The sequence below is a fragment of the Diadema antillarum genome, unplaced genomic scaffold, assembly GCF_040938485.1.
Source record: "Diadema antillarum isolate AM-2024a unplaced genomic scaffold, OU_Dant_1.0 scf00000140, whole genome shotgun sequence".
NCBI lineage: Eukaryota > Metazoa > Echinodermata > Echinoidea > Diadematoida > Diadematidae > Diadema > Diadema antillarum.
The window spans coordinates 847,285-873,006 of record NW_027271029.1 but is presented as its reverse complement, the minus strand read 5'-3'; the positions used below and the strand labels follow the sequence as shown (position 1 = coordinate 873,006).

General features: G+C 39.4%; 1 protein-coding gene across 1 annotated transcript; it reads right to left on the bottom strand.

Moving 5' to 3' along the window:
• Positions 1–962: 962 nt before the first annotated feature.
• Positions 963–25,598, bottom strand: LOC139721232 (uncharacterized). The gene is made up of 19 exons (XM_071632553.1): positions 25,553–25,598; positions 18,131–18,230; positions 17,380–17,475; positions 16,677–16,755; positions 15,843–15,975; positions 14,989–15,160; positions 13,652–13,850; positions 12,921–13,094; positions 11,497–11,599; positions 10,589–10,679; positions 9,669–9,792; positions 8,703–8,835; positions 7,903–8,026; positions 7,018–7,153; positions 6,031–6,222; positions 5,460–5,597; positions 4,181–4,316; positions 1,821–3,716; positions 963–1,139 (listed from the first exon to the last, which is right to left on the bottom strand). The coding sequence occupies exons 1-19, from the start codon at positions 25,596–25,598 to the stop codon at positions 1,042–1,044; spliced, it is 4,170 nt and encodes a 1,389-aa protein (XP_071488654.1). The 3' UTR covers positions 963–1,041.
• Between the last annotated feature and the right edge of the window lie 124 nt (positions 25,599–25,722).

Sequence of the window (25,722 nt, the reverse complement as noted above, 5' to 3'; positions counted from 1 at the left end):
GCACTCCCATCATAACGAACAACGTTATAACGAAATTCCGGTTACAACGAAGTAAAAATTCAGGCCGCAACATTATCCACTCCCTATGTTTTTATTGTTTATCTGTTTGGTTATAAAGAAATTTCGATATGACGAAAGAAAACTGCCGGTCCCGAGGACTTTGTTATAACGGCAGTCCACTGTATTACACGCTCACAGGGCTGCCAACACTCGCCCATCAAAATCAGGAGAAATCTAAAGAGAAGAAATTCGCATGTTCTGTGCATCCCAGTGAGTAGGAATTATTCCTAAATGGGAGAGATATTTAAGTTCTCCTATCAAAACATGAAGAGATATCAAAGTTTTAGGAAGCCTCCAGCAGAGTTGGGGAAACTTTGATCATTCTTTGATTTTCACAAAAGAAATCTGATACTATGTGTTTTCCTCTGCACATGTGGCACTTTCACTTTTCTGTCAATTTACTACATGTTCACACTGGCTCATCAATTGCTGGAACAGATCATTTTGTACCACTTTCAGTTTCAGGCAGAGTTGCCACCGTACAACTTTCACAACAACCTTTAATCACGCCTTGCATGGTTTGCTTCTGGCTGGCCCAACATACAAAGGCAGTCAAAATTCATCGTGATTTAAAAAACATAACATTAACAAACACATGGCACCTTATTCATCATTATTACAAAGCAAAGCATAAAGTATGTACAGTCTATCTTTAGATAGATGGATTTTTGTGTAACATTCATTAAAAAACTTATTTCATATACTATACATGTTATATATATCTTGTCTCTACACCACATTGGGTTGTTTCCCTCTTAGATACAGAAGGGAAAAAGAAAGCAGCCACAGCACTATCTAAAAAAATACATGAGAGAGCATTTGCTCAAAGAACTTGTAGACTACTAGTGTATTGCGCAAGGAGAAGTTATGACATGCACAAAACACACACAGACACCCACAAAACCAACAAGACAGGCATATGCACACACAAACACACACACACACAAACACACACACACACACGAGTGATGGGGCAACAAACTAGAAGTCTATCAGCTGCCCCAATGCTGCTGTCGGTGGGTTAGCCAGCGGTGACTGTCCGTAGGGAGAGGAAGGAAGAAGAACAGACTCGTCTTCATCTGTCACAATGTTTGAGGGAAAAAGAGATAGAAAAAGGAAAACAAACCAAAAATGAGTGGATAAATAAATGATATGCTACTGTGCCTTCACAAATTGTGCTGTCTCATTTTCCATTTAATTCCTGGGCTCGATATGATTTAAATTGACAAAGAATGTAATTTTGAGTAATATACAGCGCAACTGTACTTGGAATTTTTCATAGATCAATCTCGTGCCCGAAGGACTGCTATGAAACACTTAATGCGAATACTGACTTGAAAACAGAATATTAAATTGCCTTGAACAGGAAAAACTGTCTTTTCTTTACAATAGGTGTGGATTAAATAGATTGTTCTGATGTTCAGTTTATACATATTACCAAAAAGCTCCTCATTTGATAACATGTTCAACCATGTTCAATACTCTTACATACAAATATGTTCACTACAAGAATGCTGATACATTTTAATCCTTGCTCTATAAGCAAAAATCAAGATGTCTGCAATTTGGGGATATTTTCAATGCCTAATTTCTCTTTTTTTTTTCTTTAAGTCAATGTCAGCATTCTTCATTCCATATGATTAAAGTACTGCAGTGCCTATTGTGAGTGGCAACATGTTTGTTAGTACTGTGTGAAAAAAAAAAAAACAACCTCTCACACAGAGGTCACTTCTGGAAAATAAGATATTGCAGCATCTCACCTAATATGTCGAAATCCAGTGCCGATTTAGGCGAGTTCTGAATGCTGTGTGGCTTTAAAAGCTGCGAAGACTTCAAATTTGGTGTAGCTTTCCTGTCTGGTGTGATAAGCTGAGAGTTTGATCTGTCCTTTAAGATGGATGCATCATGCATGGAAAGGAGGCCCTCGTTGTCCAGAGAGAGACCAGAGGTGTCCGCAGGGAGTGATAGCCCCAAGCTATCGTTCAGATGTGGGGAGAGGAGATAGGTGGGCTTGGAGGCTGACCTGGAGGCGGAACCAGGGGAGGCAGCCGAAAGACGGCTGGACGACATCCGGCTTCCACGGAGATTGGGTGTGGCAGAGGGTGTAATGGCGGGAGAAACGTGAACAAGGAGGTCTTCTATCCTGACTGACGATTCCAAGAGGGAGTCCTGGTCGTCCTCCAAGGGATCATCCAGGCTGAAGACATTCCCCTCCACTTTCCCATTGGGCAAGGGGCTGACATAGGTGTCGGGGAGTTTGCTCCCGTCCAGTGAAGGTGAGGGTGCAGTGGTCGACCCATTGGTTAGTGATGTGGGTAACGTATGGCTGGATTCACTGGCAGAGTGCATCCCCAATGGAGTGGCTGTCCCGTCGTCATCAAAGACCTCTCCGCCAACGAAAGAGCCATCTGCAAGGCTGCGCGAGCTGATGTTGTGCTCATCTACGTGATCCGAAAAAGTCACCGATTTCTGGGAGCCATTGCTCCCATGCTTCTTGGGTGGTGCCGAATCCTTGCGAGAGGACATGATGCCCGACTTTTGTACATTCTCCCTGACAGGAAGTTTTGCTTTGATCTCATCGGACCCCTTGCTTTCATAGCCACCACTGAACATGTCTCCGTGCAGAACGTTGGGCAGTTCTTCTGAGAGTGGTGAGGAGCCAAGATCAAGGTTTGCCTTCACTCTGTCAACACTCGGTGATATACCGTTACCTGCAGAATCTCTGTTTAATATGAAAGTTGGTGAGGCACTGCTAACTCTGCCTCGCAACCTTCCAGGGAGCTGTGGCGTTCTGGTGCCAAATATCTCTGTCAGCTGCTGGTCCATCTCTATGAGCCCCAGAGGGGTGGTGACTTTTGCCGGAGTGTTGCTGCCTAAACCATCAAATGATGGTTCACTACCCATGTTGCCAAGTGGAGATGAATTAAAACTGTCAGTGTCCAAGTAAAACGGAGACCCAGTGTCGAGCAGGGAAGCCGAGTTATTGATATTGGGCGTGTGTCTCCCCTCTGGTGGCGTCCCGTGGTGTAGACTTAAACCCCCTGCAAGCCGGAAGCTGAGATCTCTCAGTTCAACGCCGTGTGTGTCAGTTTGCTTCCCATCATAAAACTCTTTTTGTGCCAGTGATGACGCGCCCAAATTAATCAGGCTGCCGACGGGTGACTCACTGTCCCCATTGACCAGGCTCTCCATTCCTGTCAGAAGTTGCTCGTCTGTGTCCAGAGGAGAGCCCATTTTGTCATGCACAGGAGTGTCGGTTGATTGCCCCACCCTTGACCCGGAGCCGGCACTCCCGGGTTTCCTCTGTGATAAATGCTCCGATGGGAGAGAGACGGGGGAATGGTGAAGTTTGTCTTTCGTGATGAATGCATCCCTTTCGGTCTGTTTTGAGGGAATGATGCTTTCTTCACCTAACGCAGAGTTTGCTTTAGTGGAAGTCCCTTGTGTGGTGTGCTGTGTTAGAACTGAGGCTGGGGAATGACGCAGCTTGTCTCTCGTAATGAAGGCATCTCGTTCGGTTTGTTTTGATGTGACTGGACTTTCTCCATTCAATTTGGTAGAGTCTGTGACCATGGGAGTCCTACGTGTCGTGTGATGTGACGAAACTGAGACTGGCGAATGGCAAAGCTTATCTCTTGTGACGAAGGCACTTTGATCTGAAATTACCAAAATCGTGAAACAAGAAAATCACCACACAAAATTCTTTCTAACAGCAAAATTAATAAATGTAATCAATGTCCGCTTTAAAATTTGAATGCAGTAAGTAGAGTGTAAGTTTGCAATTTGTGTAACCTCTCATGTGGAAAAAAAAATGGAGTAAAAGAGGATGCTTATGTATATATTTTGAAACCACAAAAGTAAACCTCATCCCTTTGAGTGTTGATAATCATATCAGAGGCACAGAACAACCATCAAAGACTTCCATCACATCTTATTCTTTTATTGTTGAACATGATAGTGAGAACATTCTAACAGCACTGAGAAAGAAAAACAAAACAAAAACACACAAAAAAGGTCTATTGTAGCCAAATCCCACAGATTAGGGAAATGACTTCCTATGCCAACATTTAATACCAATCATCAAATGTCTACGGAAGGCCTCATGATAAGCACCACATACCAAGTTCGGACAAGGGATCTTCCACAGCAAGGGGAACGGGGGATTTCCCATGGTCCATGGACATGGATGGGGGCGTGTCCATCAGGCCCTTGAATTCCGGTGACCCATTCGCAGCTCCAACAACTGCATCAGCAATCTGAGGTTGAGGGGTTTGAGGTAATAAATGTTGTGCGGTCATTTACAATTTGGAAGACATGTAGAAAACAAAGCAAAAAATACAGACAAGTCGGCATGGGTTAAATTTTATTGGGAACGGGGAAAATGCCATGACTTTGGCAACAATTCACTTTCATCATGCTATTAACTCACGACTTTCATAATTGAGCTTCATCATTTCCTTAGGCTTTAGTGAAATTCAAATAACATGAAGTCAATTCATACAGAGTTGACTACATAAATATTTGCTTTCTTGCAAGTCTTTATTAAAGAAGGCCTTAGCATGACAGGGAACATTAGATGCAGATGAAAGAAGTAACATGTATATAAACAAAAAATCACACCATGAAATCTGCGTTCAGAATCAACAATTTTCACATTGAAAAGCACTTACAGAAGCAAAGCTCATACACCTATTTTCACATCCCTACCTTCGCTCTTGTGTGAAGTCAAAGTTTTTGGTTTCATGATCTCAAGATCTTACTCCTCTCATATTACCCACCTGACTACCAGTACTTCTCAAGAATGGATTTTGAAGTAACTCTCTTCTGTCAAGCTGTTTCAAGTACCTTTTTAAAGCTTTTCTACAATGCCTTGAAGTATGACTATCCTAACCAAATCAATACAGTCCGGACTGGCGCCCGTCCTGATAAGCGTTTTGGCCAGATATGGGAGAAATGACTCGGTTGTAGCTGAGTGGGTAGCATGCACTGCAACAGCAGTGTAATCTATGCTGGCCTACTTAGAATTACAGTCCCTTTTTTTTAAATAAAATTGAAAACATTTTCATGTAAAATCCATAACATGTTCACATTGGGAATATCATAGGTAAATCATTAGAATTTGTAAGAGTTTTAATTGAGATTGAAATTACTTCCCCCCCCCCCTTTTTTTGGTCTACACTGCGTTAACGTGTCAGGATGATAGAAAAGTATGGATAAGAGATGGTCAGATAATTGATGTCGGACTGTACAGATGTCTATTTGTCTTGCTCTCTAAACTTGAACAGTTCATCACTTTCTTGTGTCTAATATTCAACTGATCAATTGGTCTGATTTTTCTGTTTTCACACAAAGCAACATATCAGGATGGACCTTCCCTTTAAACTCAGTTGTTCATTTACCTGATCAATGAGCATCTCATGGGCCCTGGACACTGATGAGCTTGTGGGGACATCCACTGGCTTGGCCAGTGGAGACATGTCGACTTGGGAAGAAGAGGATGGGGTTGACTGCTTCTTACTTGACTTTGATGCCCCATGCTGGGAGGAGAAATAGAGAAAATGAAGAGAATGATTAAATAAGCAAGTTCTGTAAAAATGGATATTTTCATGTGAGTAATTTTCGCGCTCAGAGTGGTAAGATGAGATTTGCGTGTTTGTAATTCCGTGAAATCGAGGCAGAAACATATGCATGCTTTTATTTTCACACTAGTTTCTGGGTTGCGCGATATGCGACAAAAATGTCAATACTGCAAAAAATTCCACTTTTACAGTAAATTAACGAAAACATATACATTTCTGCTGCTTAGTGAAAAAAAAAAGAGAGATGAAAATGACATTTGGAAGGCTAAAAAAAAGAAATTTGATGTCACTGACAATCAACTGAAATCAAGTAAGGGTTAAGGCAGCACTCCTGCAACAAGGGCTGACCAAAAAATGTAAACAAAAAATTAAGGAATGATAAGCGCCTTACCAGTCCTCCTACTCTCCTTGCACTCTGCCTCGGTGTAGACCTCATTAGAGTAGCCTTGGAGTTCCGTGAGGGCGCCGTACGACTCTCCTTGGCCGCTTTACGGGGTTGAGTCCAACCATTTTCTGGGCCACGCATGCTTGAAGATGAGCTGGGGCTCCCGTGGGAAGTCTCTGTTCGGTGCGTTTCTTCTTGCTATCGATAAACCAGTCAAAAATAAACAAGAGGGTGATGAAAATGTGAAACAATTTCCAAAAGATGGATACCAAGTGATGAACACTGTACTCTGCATGGTGAATGAGTGCAAAAGCTCACTCAAGCTATTGTAAGAGCTGTCAGTTTGGTGAGTGTTTAATTTCCTCTAATTTCGTGAATCACTGATGGACTACGAATTTAAGACGCAACAATATCTCCACATGATTTTGATTGCATCATTATCTTTGTGCACTCAGTTGTATACTGAGTACATACAGCAAAGTGGCAGAGTGAAGAGACAGGCAATAGTGCATATACAATAGCCTTAGTGTCATATCGCGAAAACAACATCTCAAGAAAATGTCTGTGACCTCTTCATTTGCAAAATATCTGTACGCTAAAATAACAGCTTTTACGGTACAACAAGTTATAACTCCAAATGAATTTGCAGTAAGTTACGGATATGAATCTCAACGTCAAGTATACAAGAGTTTGTGGGTAATGGTACTGTTCATGGAGACTACAAAAATACAACATCATGTCTGATATGCTGTGGCATTCTACAATGCAACTAATCAATAGCTTTGTGTGTGTGTGTGTGTGTGTGTGTGTGTGTGTGTGTGTGTACTGATCAGATCATATCACAGCTCAAAATCTTGATCAGTTTATTGCTGAATGGACTACCAGTGTACATATGTTGGGAAGACACACTGAGTTATCAGACAAACAGAGAAATGCAAATACCATGACCTTCATACATACATACAAATAGAGAATCCCAAGCACATGCCATACCTTGAGTGTATCTTCCACATGCAGGAACATTTCTTCGGTCCCGCTACCCCCCGCCTTAGCAGGGGCAGACTTGATTCGCCGCCGGTCAGTTTTCTGGCTTGCTTCATGGAGGATGGGCTTGGGTAGTTTGGAAGGCCTGACCATTCAAACAAAAAGAAAGGAACCAAAGACAAATTAGCATCCAAAAATGGAGTGATACTACAAAGCATACATTCACTAGCACCACCTGAGGTAATGACAAATGACTGTCTGATTATTTTGTGATTGGATTTTTTTTTTCTTGGAAAAATCACAAGTCAACCCCAAAGTGGATGAGCATTGTTGAAGGGAGAAGAAAACACAACATATGGTAAATTACAGACTGTTCCTCAGTTGTACTTCTTTTGATGCAAAGGGACACATAGAAACCCAGTTTTGAGACTTCTGGAGAATCTACCTTATAAAGATTGCCGGAAACAATGTTTGTGCTTTTACCTTCTCATACAGTTGATGAAAACTAATACTGTAAAAGTGGATATTTTCGCGCGACTAATTTTTCGCGCTTGGCCGGGCATGGAAGAGTTTCGCGTGTTTTTAATTCCGCGGAATCAAGACATCACGTACAGGAACATATGGCAAGCAAAAACATTCGCATGCTTTTATTTTCGCGCTAGTTTCTGGTTGCGCGAAATGTGCGAAAATTTCAACACCGCGAAAATTTCCACTTTTACAGTAATCTAAACTCCCATTGCTGTATCTGGTAGACATATGGTTTTGCAATTGGAGCCATCTCCCTGAAGATGATAAAATACCCCAACATAATGTTACCAACAACAATACACAAAAACAAGCAAAAAAGAAGCTGCATGGATCACTTGATATAGATTCTCTCTTGCAGATCCGCACCTGTTGATCTGGTCTCTAAGGAGCTTGAGGGCGGAGGTCGGTGTCCCTTGAGCCAGACTGCCCTGCTGCTGGACGGCTCGGTCCACAGTATGGAGCAGGGTGGACACTGCCTCGGGAGTGTCCACTGCAGCAGGTAGAGGATAGAGTACATCATAGGGTGTCTGTGAGACACTGTATTTACACTCATATTCCTCAACATCTGCATCAGTGTGCATTACGCTACTCAAATAACATTTCTCATCCTTTTTCATTTTGCATGTGACTTGTGACTTGTCACAAATTTCAAATAATAATTTTTCATTTGTGGAACAGATGATCTTCATAATTACAGTGGTTTAACGTGTTGCAATGGATACAGAACATACATATTGCGAACTGAGCTCTTACTTCTACTTCACTAATTTCATTGAAAAACTTTTTACTGGGGTCAATTTTCCCCTTTCAACAGACACTCCAATCCAAATACAAGCTAACTGTAACAGAATGACCAATATAGAAAAAACAAACAAACAACCAAACAGACAGTAAAACTATTGCATTTGTGGACAATATGTAATTGCTCTAAGACATTGCCATTGGTTGGCACATAAGAGAATATAATGATGGTCTATGATGCAGTATACTTCTTATCCTTCAAAACAAAGGTCATCATTGCTAACAAAACTTCTCCAGTCCTTGAATTCACATTTTCTGCATTACGAAAAGTGTGAAATTTACAAGAATTTAGCAAAAGGATGAGCACAGAGCAGAGTAACTCTTTGAGGGAAGGATTTCTTTTTTGGACTCAAGTCTTTGTGTACCTGTGGGAGAGGTCTTCCCAAGTGACCCCGAGATTGGTCTGGTGGGCGTGTCGATGCCAGCTTGAGCCACACTGGCCGGTTCAAACGATACTGGAGGGGTTGCCGGTAGCAACCACAGGCCTTGCTCTAAAAACTGTGATGTTAGAGGGAGAAAAAAAAGAAACCCCCCAAAATGATCACAATTTACAGATTGCCATCTCTGATATTAATGACAACATCATGAGCAACTAACAGAGGGACCTGCAACAATTTGAACCTGATTGCTTTGGTGTAGTGTAACTTAGTGGACGTTACAAATGATTATGGGGCGTTTTTTTCCCCCATTCAATTTCTTTATTCTGCTGTAAAAACATATCAACCATATGCAAAATTCAAAACACTCAGAATATATCTATTGTATCTCACTCTGCAAAGGCAAACATAGGTGAAAAGCACACACACACACACACACACACACAAATACACTAGACACAGAGAATACAAAGACTAGAGAGTACAACGTCATTGTCATGATCAGCTGTTTTAGGAAGTACGGCAGAGTCTTCATGTAGACTATCAGAATTTACTTTTCATTGTCTACTAGCCATTTGTGGCAATCTCTTCATGTAGGATATCAGAATTTTATTTTCATGATCCAGAAGCCACCTGTTAAAGAGCATGCTGGAGAGGTCTCTAGTTCTAGTATGGAGGAAGTAGTGGTAGCGCCCTCATTAAATACACTTTATCCTCATTGCCTAATCCTTCAAAAAAAAAAAAAAAAAAAAAAAAAAAAGAAGAAAAAAAAAACCCCGAAACAAACATTGGTTATTTGGTTGCTCTCTCACAGGTACAACATTGCTTCCATAGCATTAAATTCACATTAATCAAACGTCAAGTCAACTAAACTCCCACCCAACCCAACTGAACAGTCAGGATGGAAAAAGAAAGGAGAGGTTGCAGCTGCTGGTGACAATGAGACCAACTTACATGACTCCTTGGACCTCTGGGGCTGCTATCCCGGGTGGGAACATCCCTGCCCACCTGCAGCTGCTGGTTCAGTGATTTGATGGACGACTTGATGGATGGCAGTACTTCTCTGCTCATGGATGACCTGGGGTGCAGGAGAGACAACTTGGAGAATCAGCCTTGGGGGGGGGGGGGGGGTAACATTCAAACCTGTCTATAATGGTCACTTGTCTATGACAGCCACCTGCTACATGTTCTCATGCATTCCGCTGGATCTGACCAATTTGAATTTCATTAGCCTTTGGTTATCTCCCCTGTTAAAGATAACGTTTACAAATGGCATTCACACATCTTCGTTCCACATTGATTATTTTATGTATATGAGTCACAGAAACAGAGGGCAATTCAACTGTTTTAAATTTGCTTCGGCAGCATTTGTCACCTATACACAAACCCACAGTAACAAGGAGCCATTCACACATATTAGTTACATACTGATTAATAGCTGTTAAAGAAAAGTAATTCCTGATGCAACAAATTTGTTCTAATCTGTAATATGCATGTATGATCCTTGTAATAAGAGGTCAGTACCAGACAATGAGAGAGAAAGTGTTTACATTTGGAGTTAAAGATGAAGTTGGAATACACTGTCATGCAGCATGAAAGGGTTACCACTAATACTATAAAACAAAAATGAAAACTGAAGTACCAGGTAACATTTCTCAATGTTAAATGACGTTTCTTACATTCCATTTCTAAATTTCATCCAAATCACATCTACTGTTGTAGGTTTACATTTCCTTAAAGCAGAGAGGACAAATATGATGGCTAAATATTGTTAAATACCTCTTGCCTCTCTAAATGGCGACATGGCATGGACCCGCTTTCAAAAATTCAAAAAAAAGAGCTGTGTCTTACGATGCTTGTCAAGTCAAATATACCTTAGGGCCTGGAGGTTGGTTAAATGTGCATGGTGGGTGTGCACGTGAGTCACGACACTGGGCTGAATGCTGTCACAGTCAGCAATGGGAGCTGTGGGGGAGGCATACAATAAATATTACATACACTGCACTCCCGTTATAATGAACACAGTTATCACGAAATTCCGGTTACAACAAAATGAAAATTCAGGCCCCAACATTATTTGTTCTATGTTTTTATTGTTTATTTGTACGGTTATAACGAAATTTCAATATAAAGAAAGAAAATTGCTGGTCCCGAGGGCTTCGTTATAATGGGAGTCCACTGTATATTAATTGCAAAAACATAGCAAACATACACAGTCACATAGAAGTTGGGTCAGAAGTACAACAACATTTTATATGATTGTTTTGTGACTTACAGCCCTGGTTTATTCTGGGGAAAAGAGGAGAACAGGAAAGCTTTGCTCCTACTTGAGCGTAAATAAGGATCATGACAAAATATCATGTGTTCAAGTGGTGCTAAGATATGGAACACACATTCACATGAAATCTGACTCTCTTTGTCTTGCATAATTACAATCTGTGACAGAAATTAAACACACATGTAATGGCCAACCCCCAAATAATGCTTTCACTCAGACAGTAAGTACCTTTTAGCCAACATGGCATGCAAAATTATTTTGTGAATGTCATGAACAATCATCCTCATTTTTATTGGTATCATTAAATGCTAGTCCATGTGACCAAGAAAATTGGTCACTTGTATAAGCAACCATTAAGAACATAGCTGAATTAGTTTCTCTCGAAAGGAATCCCCTAAAGGCAACATTCTATACTCAGCCCTACGAAATGAAAGGGGGTGGGGACTAGGAACAGCAAGACATTACTGCATGACTCTATCCTGTTCTCCAAAGGACAATGCTTACCTTGATGGAGCTTCTCCAAGTACAGTCTGAGTGACAGGTTCCAGAGTTGAACAAGGGACACCAAATTCAACTTCCCGCCTTGGTACGTGTTGCCAACGTTTCGCTGCATTTGAAGAAAACCAAAAGCAAGAAACTATCACAGTGTTTTAACAGAACCAAATTTGAAAAAAAAGAAAAAAGAGAGAAATAGCTGATTTATATACATATTTCAATCACATATTCCCACTTCCCTGTAACAGGAGCAAAGACAAAAGTATAATCAAATGATATCTATTCCCCACAAATACATCTTGTTGTTTAAATATGCGAATATATTGAAAAAAAAAGCAAAGAAAATACATTTGTATGCAGTACATATAACCAAATTTACAAATGTGGCATTTCCTCGTTCTTATAATCTACACTATTAAGTGTCCGTGTGGAATAACAAGAGGATGATATCTAACTGTCCTGCTATAATTTCATTCACAAACATTGAGGAAGTCCAACAAAAATATATGACATTTTTTACTTTCCTTTAAACAGATGAACCAAGAAACAGACAAAAACTCACATACCATAGGATAACTACATCTTGACATGTAAAGAACTTCCCTTTGAAAATTTCAGATAGTTTTTATCAGCCTTGAGATGAACAATGATATGATCAGTCTGGCACAGAGTGATGGTTTTTACCAAGTGGTCTGCCCAGTTATGTTGAATGTAGCAAATGCCTGCCAATAAATCTACACTCCAGCAATATCCAATGGAGGTGTGCTCCTCCTTGTCAATCTACAGTATACCCCACACGTTTCATGAATTGGGACTTGTAAGGCAATTTCGCAAGAGGTTGTATTCACTATAGCGAACCACACTGATGGAATGAGAGAGAATGGCGACCCCTCTTCAAGAGAAAAGTTACCACTTTCCCACCTTGGAGACTGAATGCAATGCATACATGTTACCTTAGGTAATATTTTCACAACTTATTAAAGGCATTATTTACCATTTGCAGATGAAACACAAACCCAGCTTAAGTGCTACAAAATAATTCTAAAATGTGAGTTTGGGATATAAACAGTCAATGTAGAAAATTTAATCATTATAATCGATATCAAGTATAATTAAATATACAAAATTTGAACAATAGTTATGATAAAATTGTTTCTAGAATAAATCATCTTCAGTTATGTTTACTGAGAAAAATAGTAATATCTCCTTACATTTTAGGCTTTATTGCCAATTTTTCATATGGTAAAATGTTTTGTGATACAACTGAACTACACATATGGATCAAATGTGATAACTTGAATACTTTTAAAATCACTGCCCCAGTGGTAAACAATACCCTTGATTTCGCAAATATTGGTCCACTTGTGATATTCACAAAAATGAAAACACAGTGAAATATACTATGTATTATGCTCTTCCACTTGTTTTCTGACCTTTTCTATTTCTTTATGGCACTCTCGGAGTAGCATCTCCGGCACCTGGACATTCAGCTCGGAGCCATCAACGCGGTACCGACTGGCCGCGCCCTCCAAGATTGACTCCACCACATCCCGCTCGTGCCGCTGGTTCGTAAGGCACTTCCCAACTGTCGTCCACATGTCCCGCACCTGAGGATGGAATTTGGAGAAAGAGTTTCAGCCACTCTGAAATGGTTCGCTCAGATTTTGTATCCACTTGGTTGAAGCACAAGGTTGCAGTCCTCATCTTAGCAACGAATTCCAGTGTGGCAAATGCAAATTCGGCGAGAAGAAACAGTACGATGGTATCTCTCTAAGAGGTTTTGCAAATTTATTCTGAATATCAATTGCAGTGCAAGATAATTCAAGCTTTACACATGATTTAAATGTGAAACAAGAACAAAACAAGAAAACATTGCTAACTTGTAATCAAACAAAAAACATTGCTAACTTGTAATCAAACAACAAACTCCCTGCAGAAAAGAACATTTGATTATAGTAAAGTGCACATATGTGCAAAGCAATGGAAGAGTTCCAAAGTTTCAACATCATTGCCTGATCTAAATGGATAGTGCTGTTGATTAATTGTGCCTTTAACATTTTGTCTAATTGTGATGATAAACTTTTATATTTTTCAATGTGTGATTTGATTCTATGAATCAATTCAAACATGGGTGAAGCTTCCCTTTGAGTGAAGTTGGCCTCACCTTCTGGACTCGCTGTGTCCTCTTGATAGCCATCGTATCCCACTCCGCCTCCAGCAGTGCTCCCGAGCGGCGGCGCTTGCTAAGCGAAGGGCTCCCTCTGACCTGGGCCTGCTCCATCAGCAGCGCCTCCTCCTGCCGAATCTGCTGCTCCAGTTCGCGCACCTGCTTGGTCAGACGCCTGTAGTCCGACACTAGCTCCCTTTGAGGTGAGCCACGGATAGGTTAGTGAAAATAAATCAGGCCACAATTAATGCGTGTATGCACTTGCATTTCTTTTTTTTTTTTTAATTCAGTGTGTGCATTGCACTAGCAGAAGTTGGCTGGGTAAACAAACAGATATTTGCATGTTTGGAGAAAGAAATCGGTCACAATAAGTGATTTTAATCTATTCAGCACCAGGAGGTGACTTGCTCTGATATGTTGCAACATTGACTGGCTGTTAGTTTGCACAACAGTACAAAGCCCATTTCTGTTCAAGACCACAACAGTCTTTTGCAAATAAGGCCTAGCAATGCAGGTAGTTATTTCGCAAAATATCATATGTATGCAATAATATTTTATAACATATAAATCATGATATGTCAACTGCTACCTAAAGCAACCTAAAAGTGAGGGTTATAACCTTGAACTCCCTTTCAGATATCAAATCTTATTCCAAACCCATGGGCCGCATCTTACAACATGACCTTCAGCTGGCTATTCAAAACGAACCAAAAAATCAACACATGCCTGACTTTGAAAAGAGCACTGCCTTGTAATCAAAGTTCCACTGTGACATGACTCCACTCCTTTTATTGCAGTCACATTCAATAGGGAGGAGAGTGTCATAACCTCCGCCAAGGGAGGAGGTTATGTTTTTGTTACCGTTTGTTTGTCTGTGTGCAAAGTAACTCAAGAGGTTGGGAACGGATTTAGATGAAACTTGCAGGAAAGGTTGAAAATGAAACAAGGAACAGATGATTAACTTTTGGTAGTGATCTGGAAACTTTTATGGATTTTATGAAGGATTTTCAATATTTTGGCAGGTTAGGTCAATAAACTTAAGGGAGTTCAAGCTGCACATTTTTGAGGTTTTTATGCACACTAAAGCACGTGCTCTAATTGTGAGGCGCGCCGTGCAGCTGAGGATTGATGACGTAACAAAAGGCTTCAATATTGGGAATTCGGGCGAATTTTAGCATGCATACGTATGGGTGGAAATCACTGATCTCTATGGAAGAACAAGATCATTGGTGGAAATTAGCTGCTTGGCAGAGGTCTGCACTCTCAGAGTGCTTTTCTAGTTGCCATTTAAGTTATGATGCTAAACGAGACAGAGTAACCAAAGGGTCACATACTTTGCATAGGCACTCCACTGCTCCTGGAGGATCAGATCTTGCTGCAGCTGAGCCAGGAAGGAGTTCCGGTGCCGCACACAGCTGGCCTGCAGGCCCCGCCCCACCAAGCCCACGAGGTGGGGCTTCTTGGCCGGGACCTCTGGGTAGAGGAGCAACTCGCGCTCCTTGGCTCCTGCATTTGGCAATAGGTGATGACGTGACTTATCATCTCACTTTGGCAGCCCATTTCACAAAGATGTTTGTTGTAAATAATGGCTGTAGCCATAACAGCAAGCCACTGCAGTAACAACTGAAAAGTGATGGGTTGCTTCCCTGCGACAGCCATATTAGCTGCAATTAATGCAGCCTGAATAATCTGTAAAATCACTATAGAAGATGGGGCCCAGATTCCACTGTATAACTTTATACATTTCAGGATGCCGTTTTACTCTCTTGAAATAATCAAGGAATCTACTATCAAACCATCCCCACTAACCACCTTTATGTATTCTTTATCTACCCCCCCCCCCCATCAAACCAAACCAAACAAAATAAATAGTAAAACTTTTACAAATTTGATAGACAAGAGGCTATTTGCATGTAACACACACTGCATCTTACTCTCATTTGTCAAGAATACCAGGAGACATTGACCGATGCAAAAAAGAAATCTAACTTCTGACATAATGGCCCTAAACTACACATAGTACCTAAAAGAGAAAGAAAACTGACCAAACAAACAATATAGTCGACAAAATCCATACCAGCAGAAAGCATAAAATTCACAGAAGAATACAACAACACATTACTGCAAGTCAGAATCAAATTACAATTAGCATGGAAACAAAAACAAACAAAACAAACAAAATCTTTACCATTTTCACCAAGGATTGTTTTGTGCATGACGTAGCGACTAAAATGCAGCAGGAGGTTGTAGAACTTGTCTCCTCCCGGTGAGAGGAAGAGTGAGGGAACGATTCTTGGCAGGAAACAGTCTCCGTCCTCTTTCTAACGAAGAGAAATATATCAAGTGTTCCTGGAATTACTCTTTTATCTATACAATTTCTGTTCAAAATTGTGATATCCAACAAAGTTACAGAAATTATAATTCATTTCTGTGGTGACTGTCATATCTTCTCATTACAATTTTCATTAGTCATTGCTAGTACTTCATTAGGGAGAAAACAAAATATTAACCTTAAATTTTGAGCTATTTTGGTTGAACTACATCACTGTTTTACTTAAGAGTTGAAGAATTTTCAAGTCGAGTAATAGGTAACCTTAAAACCGGTCCTTAAATTGGCAATACACTGTACTAGAAAACTAAGTTTGTGTTCCTGTCTAAAAATTGGTAAATTTTAACATCTTTTGTGTGTGTGTGTGTGTGTGTGTGTTTTGTAGACTTTATGAATTTTACCAGTTCTATCTACTCTTCGTCTACTACAAAACATTCAGTAACAATCAGAGCTGCCAATTTTATGAGAAAAATGTGACAATTTCTGGAGTAAAATTAATCTAGGCCTTGACAGATTAAACTACAATCAGGCACATAGAAGTTTGAAACTCTCATAAACATGGATGACAATTACACAGATGAAATATGGCATACGTTGTACATAGAAGGCAGAGCATAAACAGAAATGTTTATCACACATGACAAATTTGAATGTTAAAAATGAGTTCACTTATTGCCAACACATTAACATTACCTTGACTTCTGCCAGCCAATTGTAGATCACTTTCCGAAAATTCTGCTCTTGCTTCTTGTCAAATATTGGCCAGCAATACCTATAATTATGGATAAACATGCACAACTCATTAGAGACCGACCTGAAAGCATTTCAGTGAATATTGTCTATATCTGTTCTTGGTTGCTGGTTACACTTACAGTCCTTGTAATAATTTTTTATACACTTTGTAATTCCTCATAAACAATCTAATGCAGACTGCACAAGACTGAAGGGTAACCTACCAGTAGATATTTGCAATATGGAACCATCCTGACAATAAAGATCAAGACACAGCTACAGACTCTCTAATGTAAAGCTTCCCATCACATCATTCAGCATTTCAGTGATATGATAACATCAAGATCAACGTTTTAAAGTACTTCTTTATAATTCATGAAAGAGAGCATTTGTGTGCATTCCATTACATGTACCTCTATCTTCCCTACGTATTTTCATACCCCGTAATACCACTTATATTCAAGTTCAGTGGAGCATTAACTTCAAACAAATTTTCCAGCATCAATTAAACACTCAATGTTTACAGCAGTCCAAAGTAAAATTCCAAGCACTCTCCAAGACTTGTACAATGTACGAATCCTGCAAGTGGTGCAGTAGATTGGTGAGGGGGAGGGGGATGGGGATATTTCTTCAAATATAGATACAGATAAAATGTCATATCTACCTGAACTTGTCCTGGGCCATGGCTGGGTTCAACTTGTGAAACAGGAAATGCATCACCACTTCAAAGCACTTTTTATTGGGAAGGGCAAACATGTCTCTGGAATGACAATAAGCATTAACAATCATATTTATGATTTATTCATTCTGTGTTCTTTGTATGCTTATATTGCACATGGTTTACAATCAAGACGATAAAGACATAATGCATGACTGTTCCACATATACATTGTAGTTGCTGCAATCAATAACCAAGCAAGATGGATGCATTCAAAGCTTGCAGCAGTTCTTTGAGTTTATACCTCTAATGGAAAGTAAATCTTGTTTGTACGTACAACTCTAGATATTGAAACAGTAGAGTAATGTGTCATGAAAAAATATGAAGGACATACATCTGAAAAATAATACAGTCATGCACACTGCATTTTGCCTCTATTTCATTATTTTGTTCACCACAGTAATAAGGTAGTGCCAAGTAGTACACATACCAGGTACTGTATAAAGCTGTTATTTTCGCGTACAGATATTTTTGCAAATGAGGCGGTCTCGGACATTTTCACGAGATGTTGTTTTCGCGAATTGAAATCTAGCGCATGGCAACATTTTCGCATGTTGTTAAATTCACGGTTCAAAAGTGATTCGCGAAATTCGCGAAAATTAAACCCTTGCTAAAAATAACAGCTTATACAGTACGTCTGAAAGGACAAATGATACTACATACATAGCACAAATGTATGGTGTCTTCTGCGACTTACTTTGAGAATGGTGTGTAGTACTTTGTTTCCATTTCCTCACAATCAAACCCAAGCAGGAGGAGACTTGTGAAGAAGGCATCCCGAACATCCAGGGGACCCGCTGGGATGGCCTCCCTCGAGCTCCTGGACTTGGTGTGACTCATTGTGGGCACCAAGGTGGATCCGACCTAAGGGCTGCAAATATCCACAAGGAGTTGTTAGACACGACTATAAAGTAATACAGAGTACATTTATATCCTAATCAGAATGTGTGCCTTTCCAGAATACCACCATACCTTCTATGATTCTTCACATCGTGATGGCAATCATGGAGCTATGTGAAAGAACATACAGGGTACGGTGTAATTCCACATGTGTTTTCTATCAGAATATATCTGAAGGTGTCTATCGGTGACTGTGTAGACGATATAAACACAACAAACTGCCGAATCCGGATAAGATTTTGGATTTTTTTTTCATTATTTCACAGAATTAATTTCGCCAAGGCAGTGGACATAATTAATGTCCTCTGCGATAAGTTAATTTGGTTGTATCCCCTGCTTGAGATAATAACGCAGCGTTCATTCATTTATGATTTAAAATCATGATTAATGAATAAAGGACGAAAGTTTACCACTGCACTGCTTGCGTTCCATTGTGTGCCAATGCATAGCACCCCGTTTGTCTCTTCTCAATCACGCCCCGCAGGAAAGGGCGTTTAATACTAAATAGCCGTTAGAGCAAACATATGAGGTAGGCCTATAGTGAAAGTGTAGGTCTAACGTTAAGTGCTTTCATTATGCACACTCACATTAATAAACACACTGCATCTCAATGCAAAATCTCACACACATGCACACAGCACCCAAATGTGAAATCTCACACACATGCACACAGCAGAGAACACATGCTGTATGGTAGCTCTACTACACATCGACCACCCTTTTTGAAACCGACCGCGCAGTTTTTTAGCGCACAGAACGCTTAGTGCGCACTGCACTGCGCGCAGAGCTTATTAAAATGTATTGGCTTTGACTGTTGATGAGGATGTGTGGGAAAACGCGAAAATTCACTGTTCATTAATGGTTTAAATCAAGGACAAAATGTCGAATGAATTTTTTAACCGAATCGTAATGTAATGTCAATGCATTTTCTGAAAAGCTTCGTACAACACGGTGTTCAATACAACTCGGTTTGTGTGCATTAAATGCAAAAACAGTGGTCGATCTAAAAAAGGAGCGGCATTGCGGGGAGCTGAAAAGAGGCTACGCAAGTTCGACGGTGATATTTTCGCACTGAAACTTTGAATTGGAAAGGGAAAAACGGCATTTGATAGTGCTGGATTTTCTCAATCACGTAGGTCAAGTTTTTAAATAAATTTCAGTGTTAAAGGGATGGTACAGTTTTGGTTGAGACCCAATTTCAGGTTTCTAACACTTTTTGGTGAGATGAGAAACCTCTTATGAAATATGAAAGACCATGTAATGCTATGAGGAATTCAAAGTTTATTTGATGAAAATTGGTTTTGAAATGGCCGAAATGTCCAAAAAGAGCGATTCCAATAAAGTGTGGGACCCACACTTGTTTACAATCACTTTGTTTTACTTTGCTTTTGCGTGTTTCAGTCATTCCAAACCCGATTTTCATCAAATAAGCTTTGAATTCCTCTTTAAATGGTATACTCTGTACTATATCATGTCATTTTTCTTGGTACAACTAGCATTGGGGGTACCACCTATCGTCATCCTAAGAATCTGTAGCTTGTTTATTCCAAAAGTATAAAACAAATTCGCTTAATTTTTATCTCAAACATGCCATAAATACTGCAGTTTTGAATGTCGTGACCGTCTCGTTGATTATGAAGCTCCGTTTTAAAATAGCGCAATTTTAGTGCATGCAATCCCTTTTCTTCGCGCAGCTTAAAAGGGCACCTAGCGATCGGCACCCCCTCCCCTCCATATAGGTAATACATGTGAATTTCACAGCAATGCGTCGTTACTGAGCGGATGTGTAATTGAAACGTGTTTAGTTTGGTTTGTTAGTTTGTTTTTGTATTTGATTTTTGTTTCTTCATATTTATTGTTTTTATATAGCTAATGACACTTAATCCCATGCGTACCTTTTCGTTCTATACGCAAACAGCCATGATACGCAGGGTGCCGATGGCAAGGTACCCTGCCGATAGGTGGTACCCTTACCATACCAGGTATCTCGCAAAAAGTTAAAAACCCAATTCTCATCTCCACCAATAGGCCTAACCGTTATTGGCGTTAATTGTTAGACTCTACTACTCAGTACTGTACTGTACTAGGTCCTACCATCCCTTTCTTTAAATATTCTTATCAAGCAAATAAAAATTAGGCGGTCGATGAATAGGTCCAACCATATAACCCGCAGTGCCCGAGTGATATAGGGCCTATAGTAAAGACTACTGACTGTACTAGAGTTCTATAGAATTCTAGGCAATTTACTCGAGCCCAAATTCGCAAGCATCACGAGCGCGAGCATTGTCAATTCCACTTCATGTCAATCTGACATGAAGTGGAATACTCACGTGGACCACGCAGTATCTAAAGCTAACGGTATGATTGGTTTTCTACGTCGCAACCTGGGATCAGCCCCTCCTAAAGTGAAAATCCAAGCTTTCAAAAGTCTTGTCCGTCCCCATATTGAATACTGCAGTTCAGTATGGGATCCACATACCAAGAGCAATATACAGAAAGTTGAAGCTGTCCAAAGACGAGCGGCACGGTTCATCCTTAATGATTATAAACGTGAAAGCTCTGTCACAGCCATGCTTGCATCCCTCCAACTCCCACCCCTCCAACATAGAAGATTCATCAACAGGCAGGTCATGATGCACAAGATGATCCACAACAATGTAGATCACCCCATTACGGATTACTTGGAATTTAAGAAACGAGACCCCTCTGAGTCTACAAGAAGATCTCACCCGCTCTCCCTTGAGGTTCCTTTTAGCAAGACCAACTGCTTCAAACAGTCTTTTTTCCCCAAATCTGCCAAAGATTGGAACTCCCTCCCCCACTCATTAATTTCCATCAAGGACTCAATGATATTCAAACAAAAGCTAAAGAGCATACAGCTCGATTAGATACCATTCCCTCACAGACCGCTATCAACGTTGAGTGATGTTCCGGATGGAGCTTTTCAACCGTGATACCGTGAAACCGTGAAATTGGCATTGCTCGAATTTAGGGTAATATCTCGCACCGACAATTACCCTCCATACCATACCCTCAATCATACACTACAGTCTACATACAGTCTACATACAGAGAGTAACGACCGTACAGTTAACAAGACTCAAGAGGCCACCGAACAAGAGGCAGATTTATCGGTCTACTAAACGTTAACGTTTATGTTAGGCAGGTTTTAATATTGGCTACCATTCACACTGCATGTATATGCACTGCATTGCACAGTGCACTGCCACTGAGTGCTGCACTTGAATACACTATTCACACTTGCTTGTTTGTGCAAATCGACCGTTTGCACTCTATGACACGGATTCCTAAAATAAGGGAACATGAAGTATGAAGTACGTGATCATTAAGTACAATTAACTAATTGATTTTAGAACAAAAGGATCTTACCATCAGAGAAAGTGTTAGCATACAAATGCCCTACTGTTCGAAGAAGGTAAACACTGGAATTCTCCATTCGAAAATTAATTACGTTACCGCGTACCATGTACCGCCGCCGCGCGCCGCCGCACGACTTCTTCTGGTAGCGTACCGTAGAGGGCGTACTCTTCAAAAAAAGAGTACACCGACCTCAGTACCCAGTCCACAGAAAGGATACATAAAATCTCCTTCTCCTTCTCCTTCTCCTTCAATAAGCTCAAGATTCTTGCAGACGGTGTTATTTACATTTATAATGCAGTTTATTTACAGATATTTACAAGCACATAACAAATATGAAGAACAAGACTAGTCACAGTGATCAACCGTTAGTCGGTTACGGAATGCTCCCATTTATGCTAACCATTAATAATCGTGTGTGCAAGTAATATTTTTGTGACCTCATGCAGCAGGCCTACGGGAATTTAACTTTGAGTATTTTTCAGGTTCTCCTCCCACCCCCCCCCCTCTCTCTCTATAAATAAGTTATAAGATGTGGTATGTGGGAATTTATTTTAGCGGCCGTATAATTCAGGTGGCCGCTGAGGCAGGTTTGATTGTTATATGATGTCATAATATTACAATGAATGATATATTACAGATGAATAATATTGATTGTTAGTTTTCTCTTCTTCACCATTTTCCTTTAATGCACAATAAGAATTTCAACTAGATTTCAGCAACTTAAACAATATTATAAAGAAAGGAAACACAACGATCGCAATTATCAACTTGAGATTGAAAGTATTGAAAAATTAAGAACATAATTAGAATACAATCATGTATATTATTATATATTACATAATTTATATATAATTATATCGTCAAATTATCGAAGAGTTTGGTCAACGGGTTAAGTACCTTTTTCAAACGTTTAAAACACTGGTCAATCACTATCTAATGTATCAGCACACTACATAAACTTCGCATCTATTATAGGACTTATAAGATGTGAAAAGAGCAAAATAAGACATGAAAGGAGCAAAATAAGACATTCTGGTGATACCTCACTTCAGTCACTTGCTACATAAGAGGGAATATTTTAGAAGATATAATCGAAATATTCCACATTTTCTTATTTGCTTTGTTGTTGTTGTTGTTGTTGTTGTTGTTGTTGTTGTTGTTGTTTTTAGCAGCTTAGCTCACTGAACATGAAGCTAACTTTTCTTAGTAACCGGCGCAGTATATCATCGAAAGATTATTATTCTTCCAATATTTGATGATGTCCTTACTATAAAAAATGACAACTTTAAAAAATATGGTGCTTTATAATGTTCTTGCATTCAAATTCTTCACGTACAATACGGTGTAATGAAAATATCAAACAGGTAATTTATCACGCTAAAAGCATATCTGTAATATTTTGATTTGATTTGATTTATTTTTTTCAACATATGAATCACAATTCTTTTCGTAAAATTTTAGAAAACATTAATTCAAAGGAGGAAAAACGTGTACATTGATTCCATTACTAAAATATATTGTACTTACCAGATTTTCACACAATTACCTAAGAAATTATGTAGAAGGACTGCCACTATAAGCGGATGCTTGAAAACTTGAAAACGCGGCAGCCCATGAAACCGGTTACAGCTCGTTATTCCGAAGGTTCGTTATTCCGAAGGCTCTTTATTCCTAAGATTCGTTATTCCGAAGGTTCATTGTTCCGAATTTCGTTTTCGGATTAACCAATCTTCGGAATAACGAACCTTCGGAATAACGCCACAAATTTTCGGATTAACGAACCCTTTTTCATTTTCGGATTAACGAACCTCTGGGTATAGGGAATTTGCGTGTTTCGGATTAACGACCCTTCGGAATAACGAACCTTCGGAATAGCGAACCTTCGGAATAACGAACAGCACCCCATGAAACCTATATGTTTAAATGTGATGTGTTTAGTTTAAAAGAATGGAGAAAAATCTAAGCATGCTATATATAATGCACTCAGGTTTCATATTCCAGTACGTATAAATACTAAGAATATAGCAAGTTATGATTATGATGAAAGGGTGATGATGAGAAGAAATAAAAAATAAAATGTGATCATGAAGATGAAGATGATGGCGATAGTGATGGTGATGATGATAAAATGAAATGGTAGACACGGAAACATTGTGTATACTTATTGTTTATTGTAGTTTTAAATCTACTTCACGGGTAAAAATCTGATCAAAACAAAACAAAATCGATGTTCACAAATTGTAGTCTGACAGTAGCATAACTTTCAATCTTGTCTTAAAAGAATATAACGTTTTACATGATCTAACATAGGGACTGGAAGGATATGTTCAAAAGATCTTGTCCATTATGTCTTATGGATTTTTGAGCAATTAATGTAACTTGGGATTTACTATATAATTATGACAATTTTGAGAAGTACCCGTACGAGTATATGATAAGAATGAATATAGTATAACTATTCAGTTTGAAAAACTCATGAAAAGAAGCTGATGGGAGTAAATTATTCAAATATTTAAACATAAACAATTCACAAACATTTACATTTCTCTATGTCAAGAATATGCTATATTCATTGATATTCATTTGAAAGCGTTTTAAGGTATTTAACTTTAAAGGCAACTGAAAACTCACTGGAGGGGGAGGGGAGAGGGGGAGGCGGGAGAGACAGCGTGCAGACAGACAGACAGACAGACAAACAAACAAACAGACAGACAGACAGAATAAAACTGACCGTTTGACCGTTAGACAGACAACTTGATCCTTCCTCTTCCCCTCCCTTCACCCACAGACAATCCAAGCAACAGAGAATTCACACACAGCACATTGTAGCAGGGGTGGATCCAGGAATTCCGTAAAAGGGGAGGCGCCTTTACAAATTAAAGGGGGCGCATGCCCCTTTTTATTCTCTTTAATTGTAAACAAAAAAATAAAGAGAGGTGCTACCCCCTCCTCTGGGCCCGCCATCACTGCGGTTATAGTATTATCATCAAGTTCGAAACTTACCAGTATATCCGTATACTCGTGGGTGCAGGAAACTCACAGGATAATGTGTGATGGGAAACAGCGCCATCTCACCTCCTATACAGGGCATCGATCATCATTCTGATACCCATTATGAGTTTTGTCCCCTGTTCACACTATTTCTTTATTTCAATGATTCGTCATCCTTTTACATGATTATGACCTCTCATATAGTTCAGATAGTATGATTATTTTGTTTGTATGCCGTACCACTTATCTTCTTATAATGAGTGTAATACCGTATAGCATTTAACACAACGCTGGCCCCGGAGATTTTTTTTGTATCACTGTGAATAATATGTTATAACACTGACAAAAAACAAAACAAAAACAAAAACAAAAACAAAAACAAAAACAAAAACAAAAACAAAACAAAACAAAACAAACTTTAAACAACCATAACTACCAGGTATATCTTCTCGAACCAATCCCAGGAATTCAAAATTCCTTGTGACCTTGAAATCCAGACTTTCATGGTAGAAAGTCAAATCTCCTTTATCTAATGCTGTGATACTCTGGTAGTAATTTGAATGTCAAGAATTACCAAAGCGCTTTTTTTTTTGAAGCGTGGCAAATAGTGATAAATAGCGATAATTCTGGGGAACACGCAAGCGGGGAGGGCAGAAGATCCCCTCCTACACGAGCTATATGATAGCTTTTGCTTTTTCTACTAGAATTTATCATTTTGAAAATTGTCATAAAAATGAAAGAAAATAAATATTCAAGGAAAATGTGATTGGTGAATACACGTGTATTGGTATCTGTTGTGTCTGGTGAGGGGTGAACCGGGCATTCCCTCTATAGACATATACAACACGAAGGAGTTTTTCCATTTTGTTTTGTTTTGTTTTTTTTTTTTGCATTGAAATGCCACGATCTGGTGCAAGTTTGGCATAGTATTTGCAAAACATTTTGTAAAAAAAAGTTAGAAAATACTAACTAATGTAAATGGATGGATTGTGTGTATAGGGACTATAAAATCTTTCA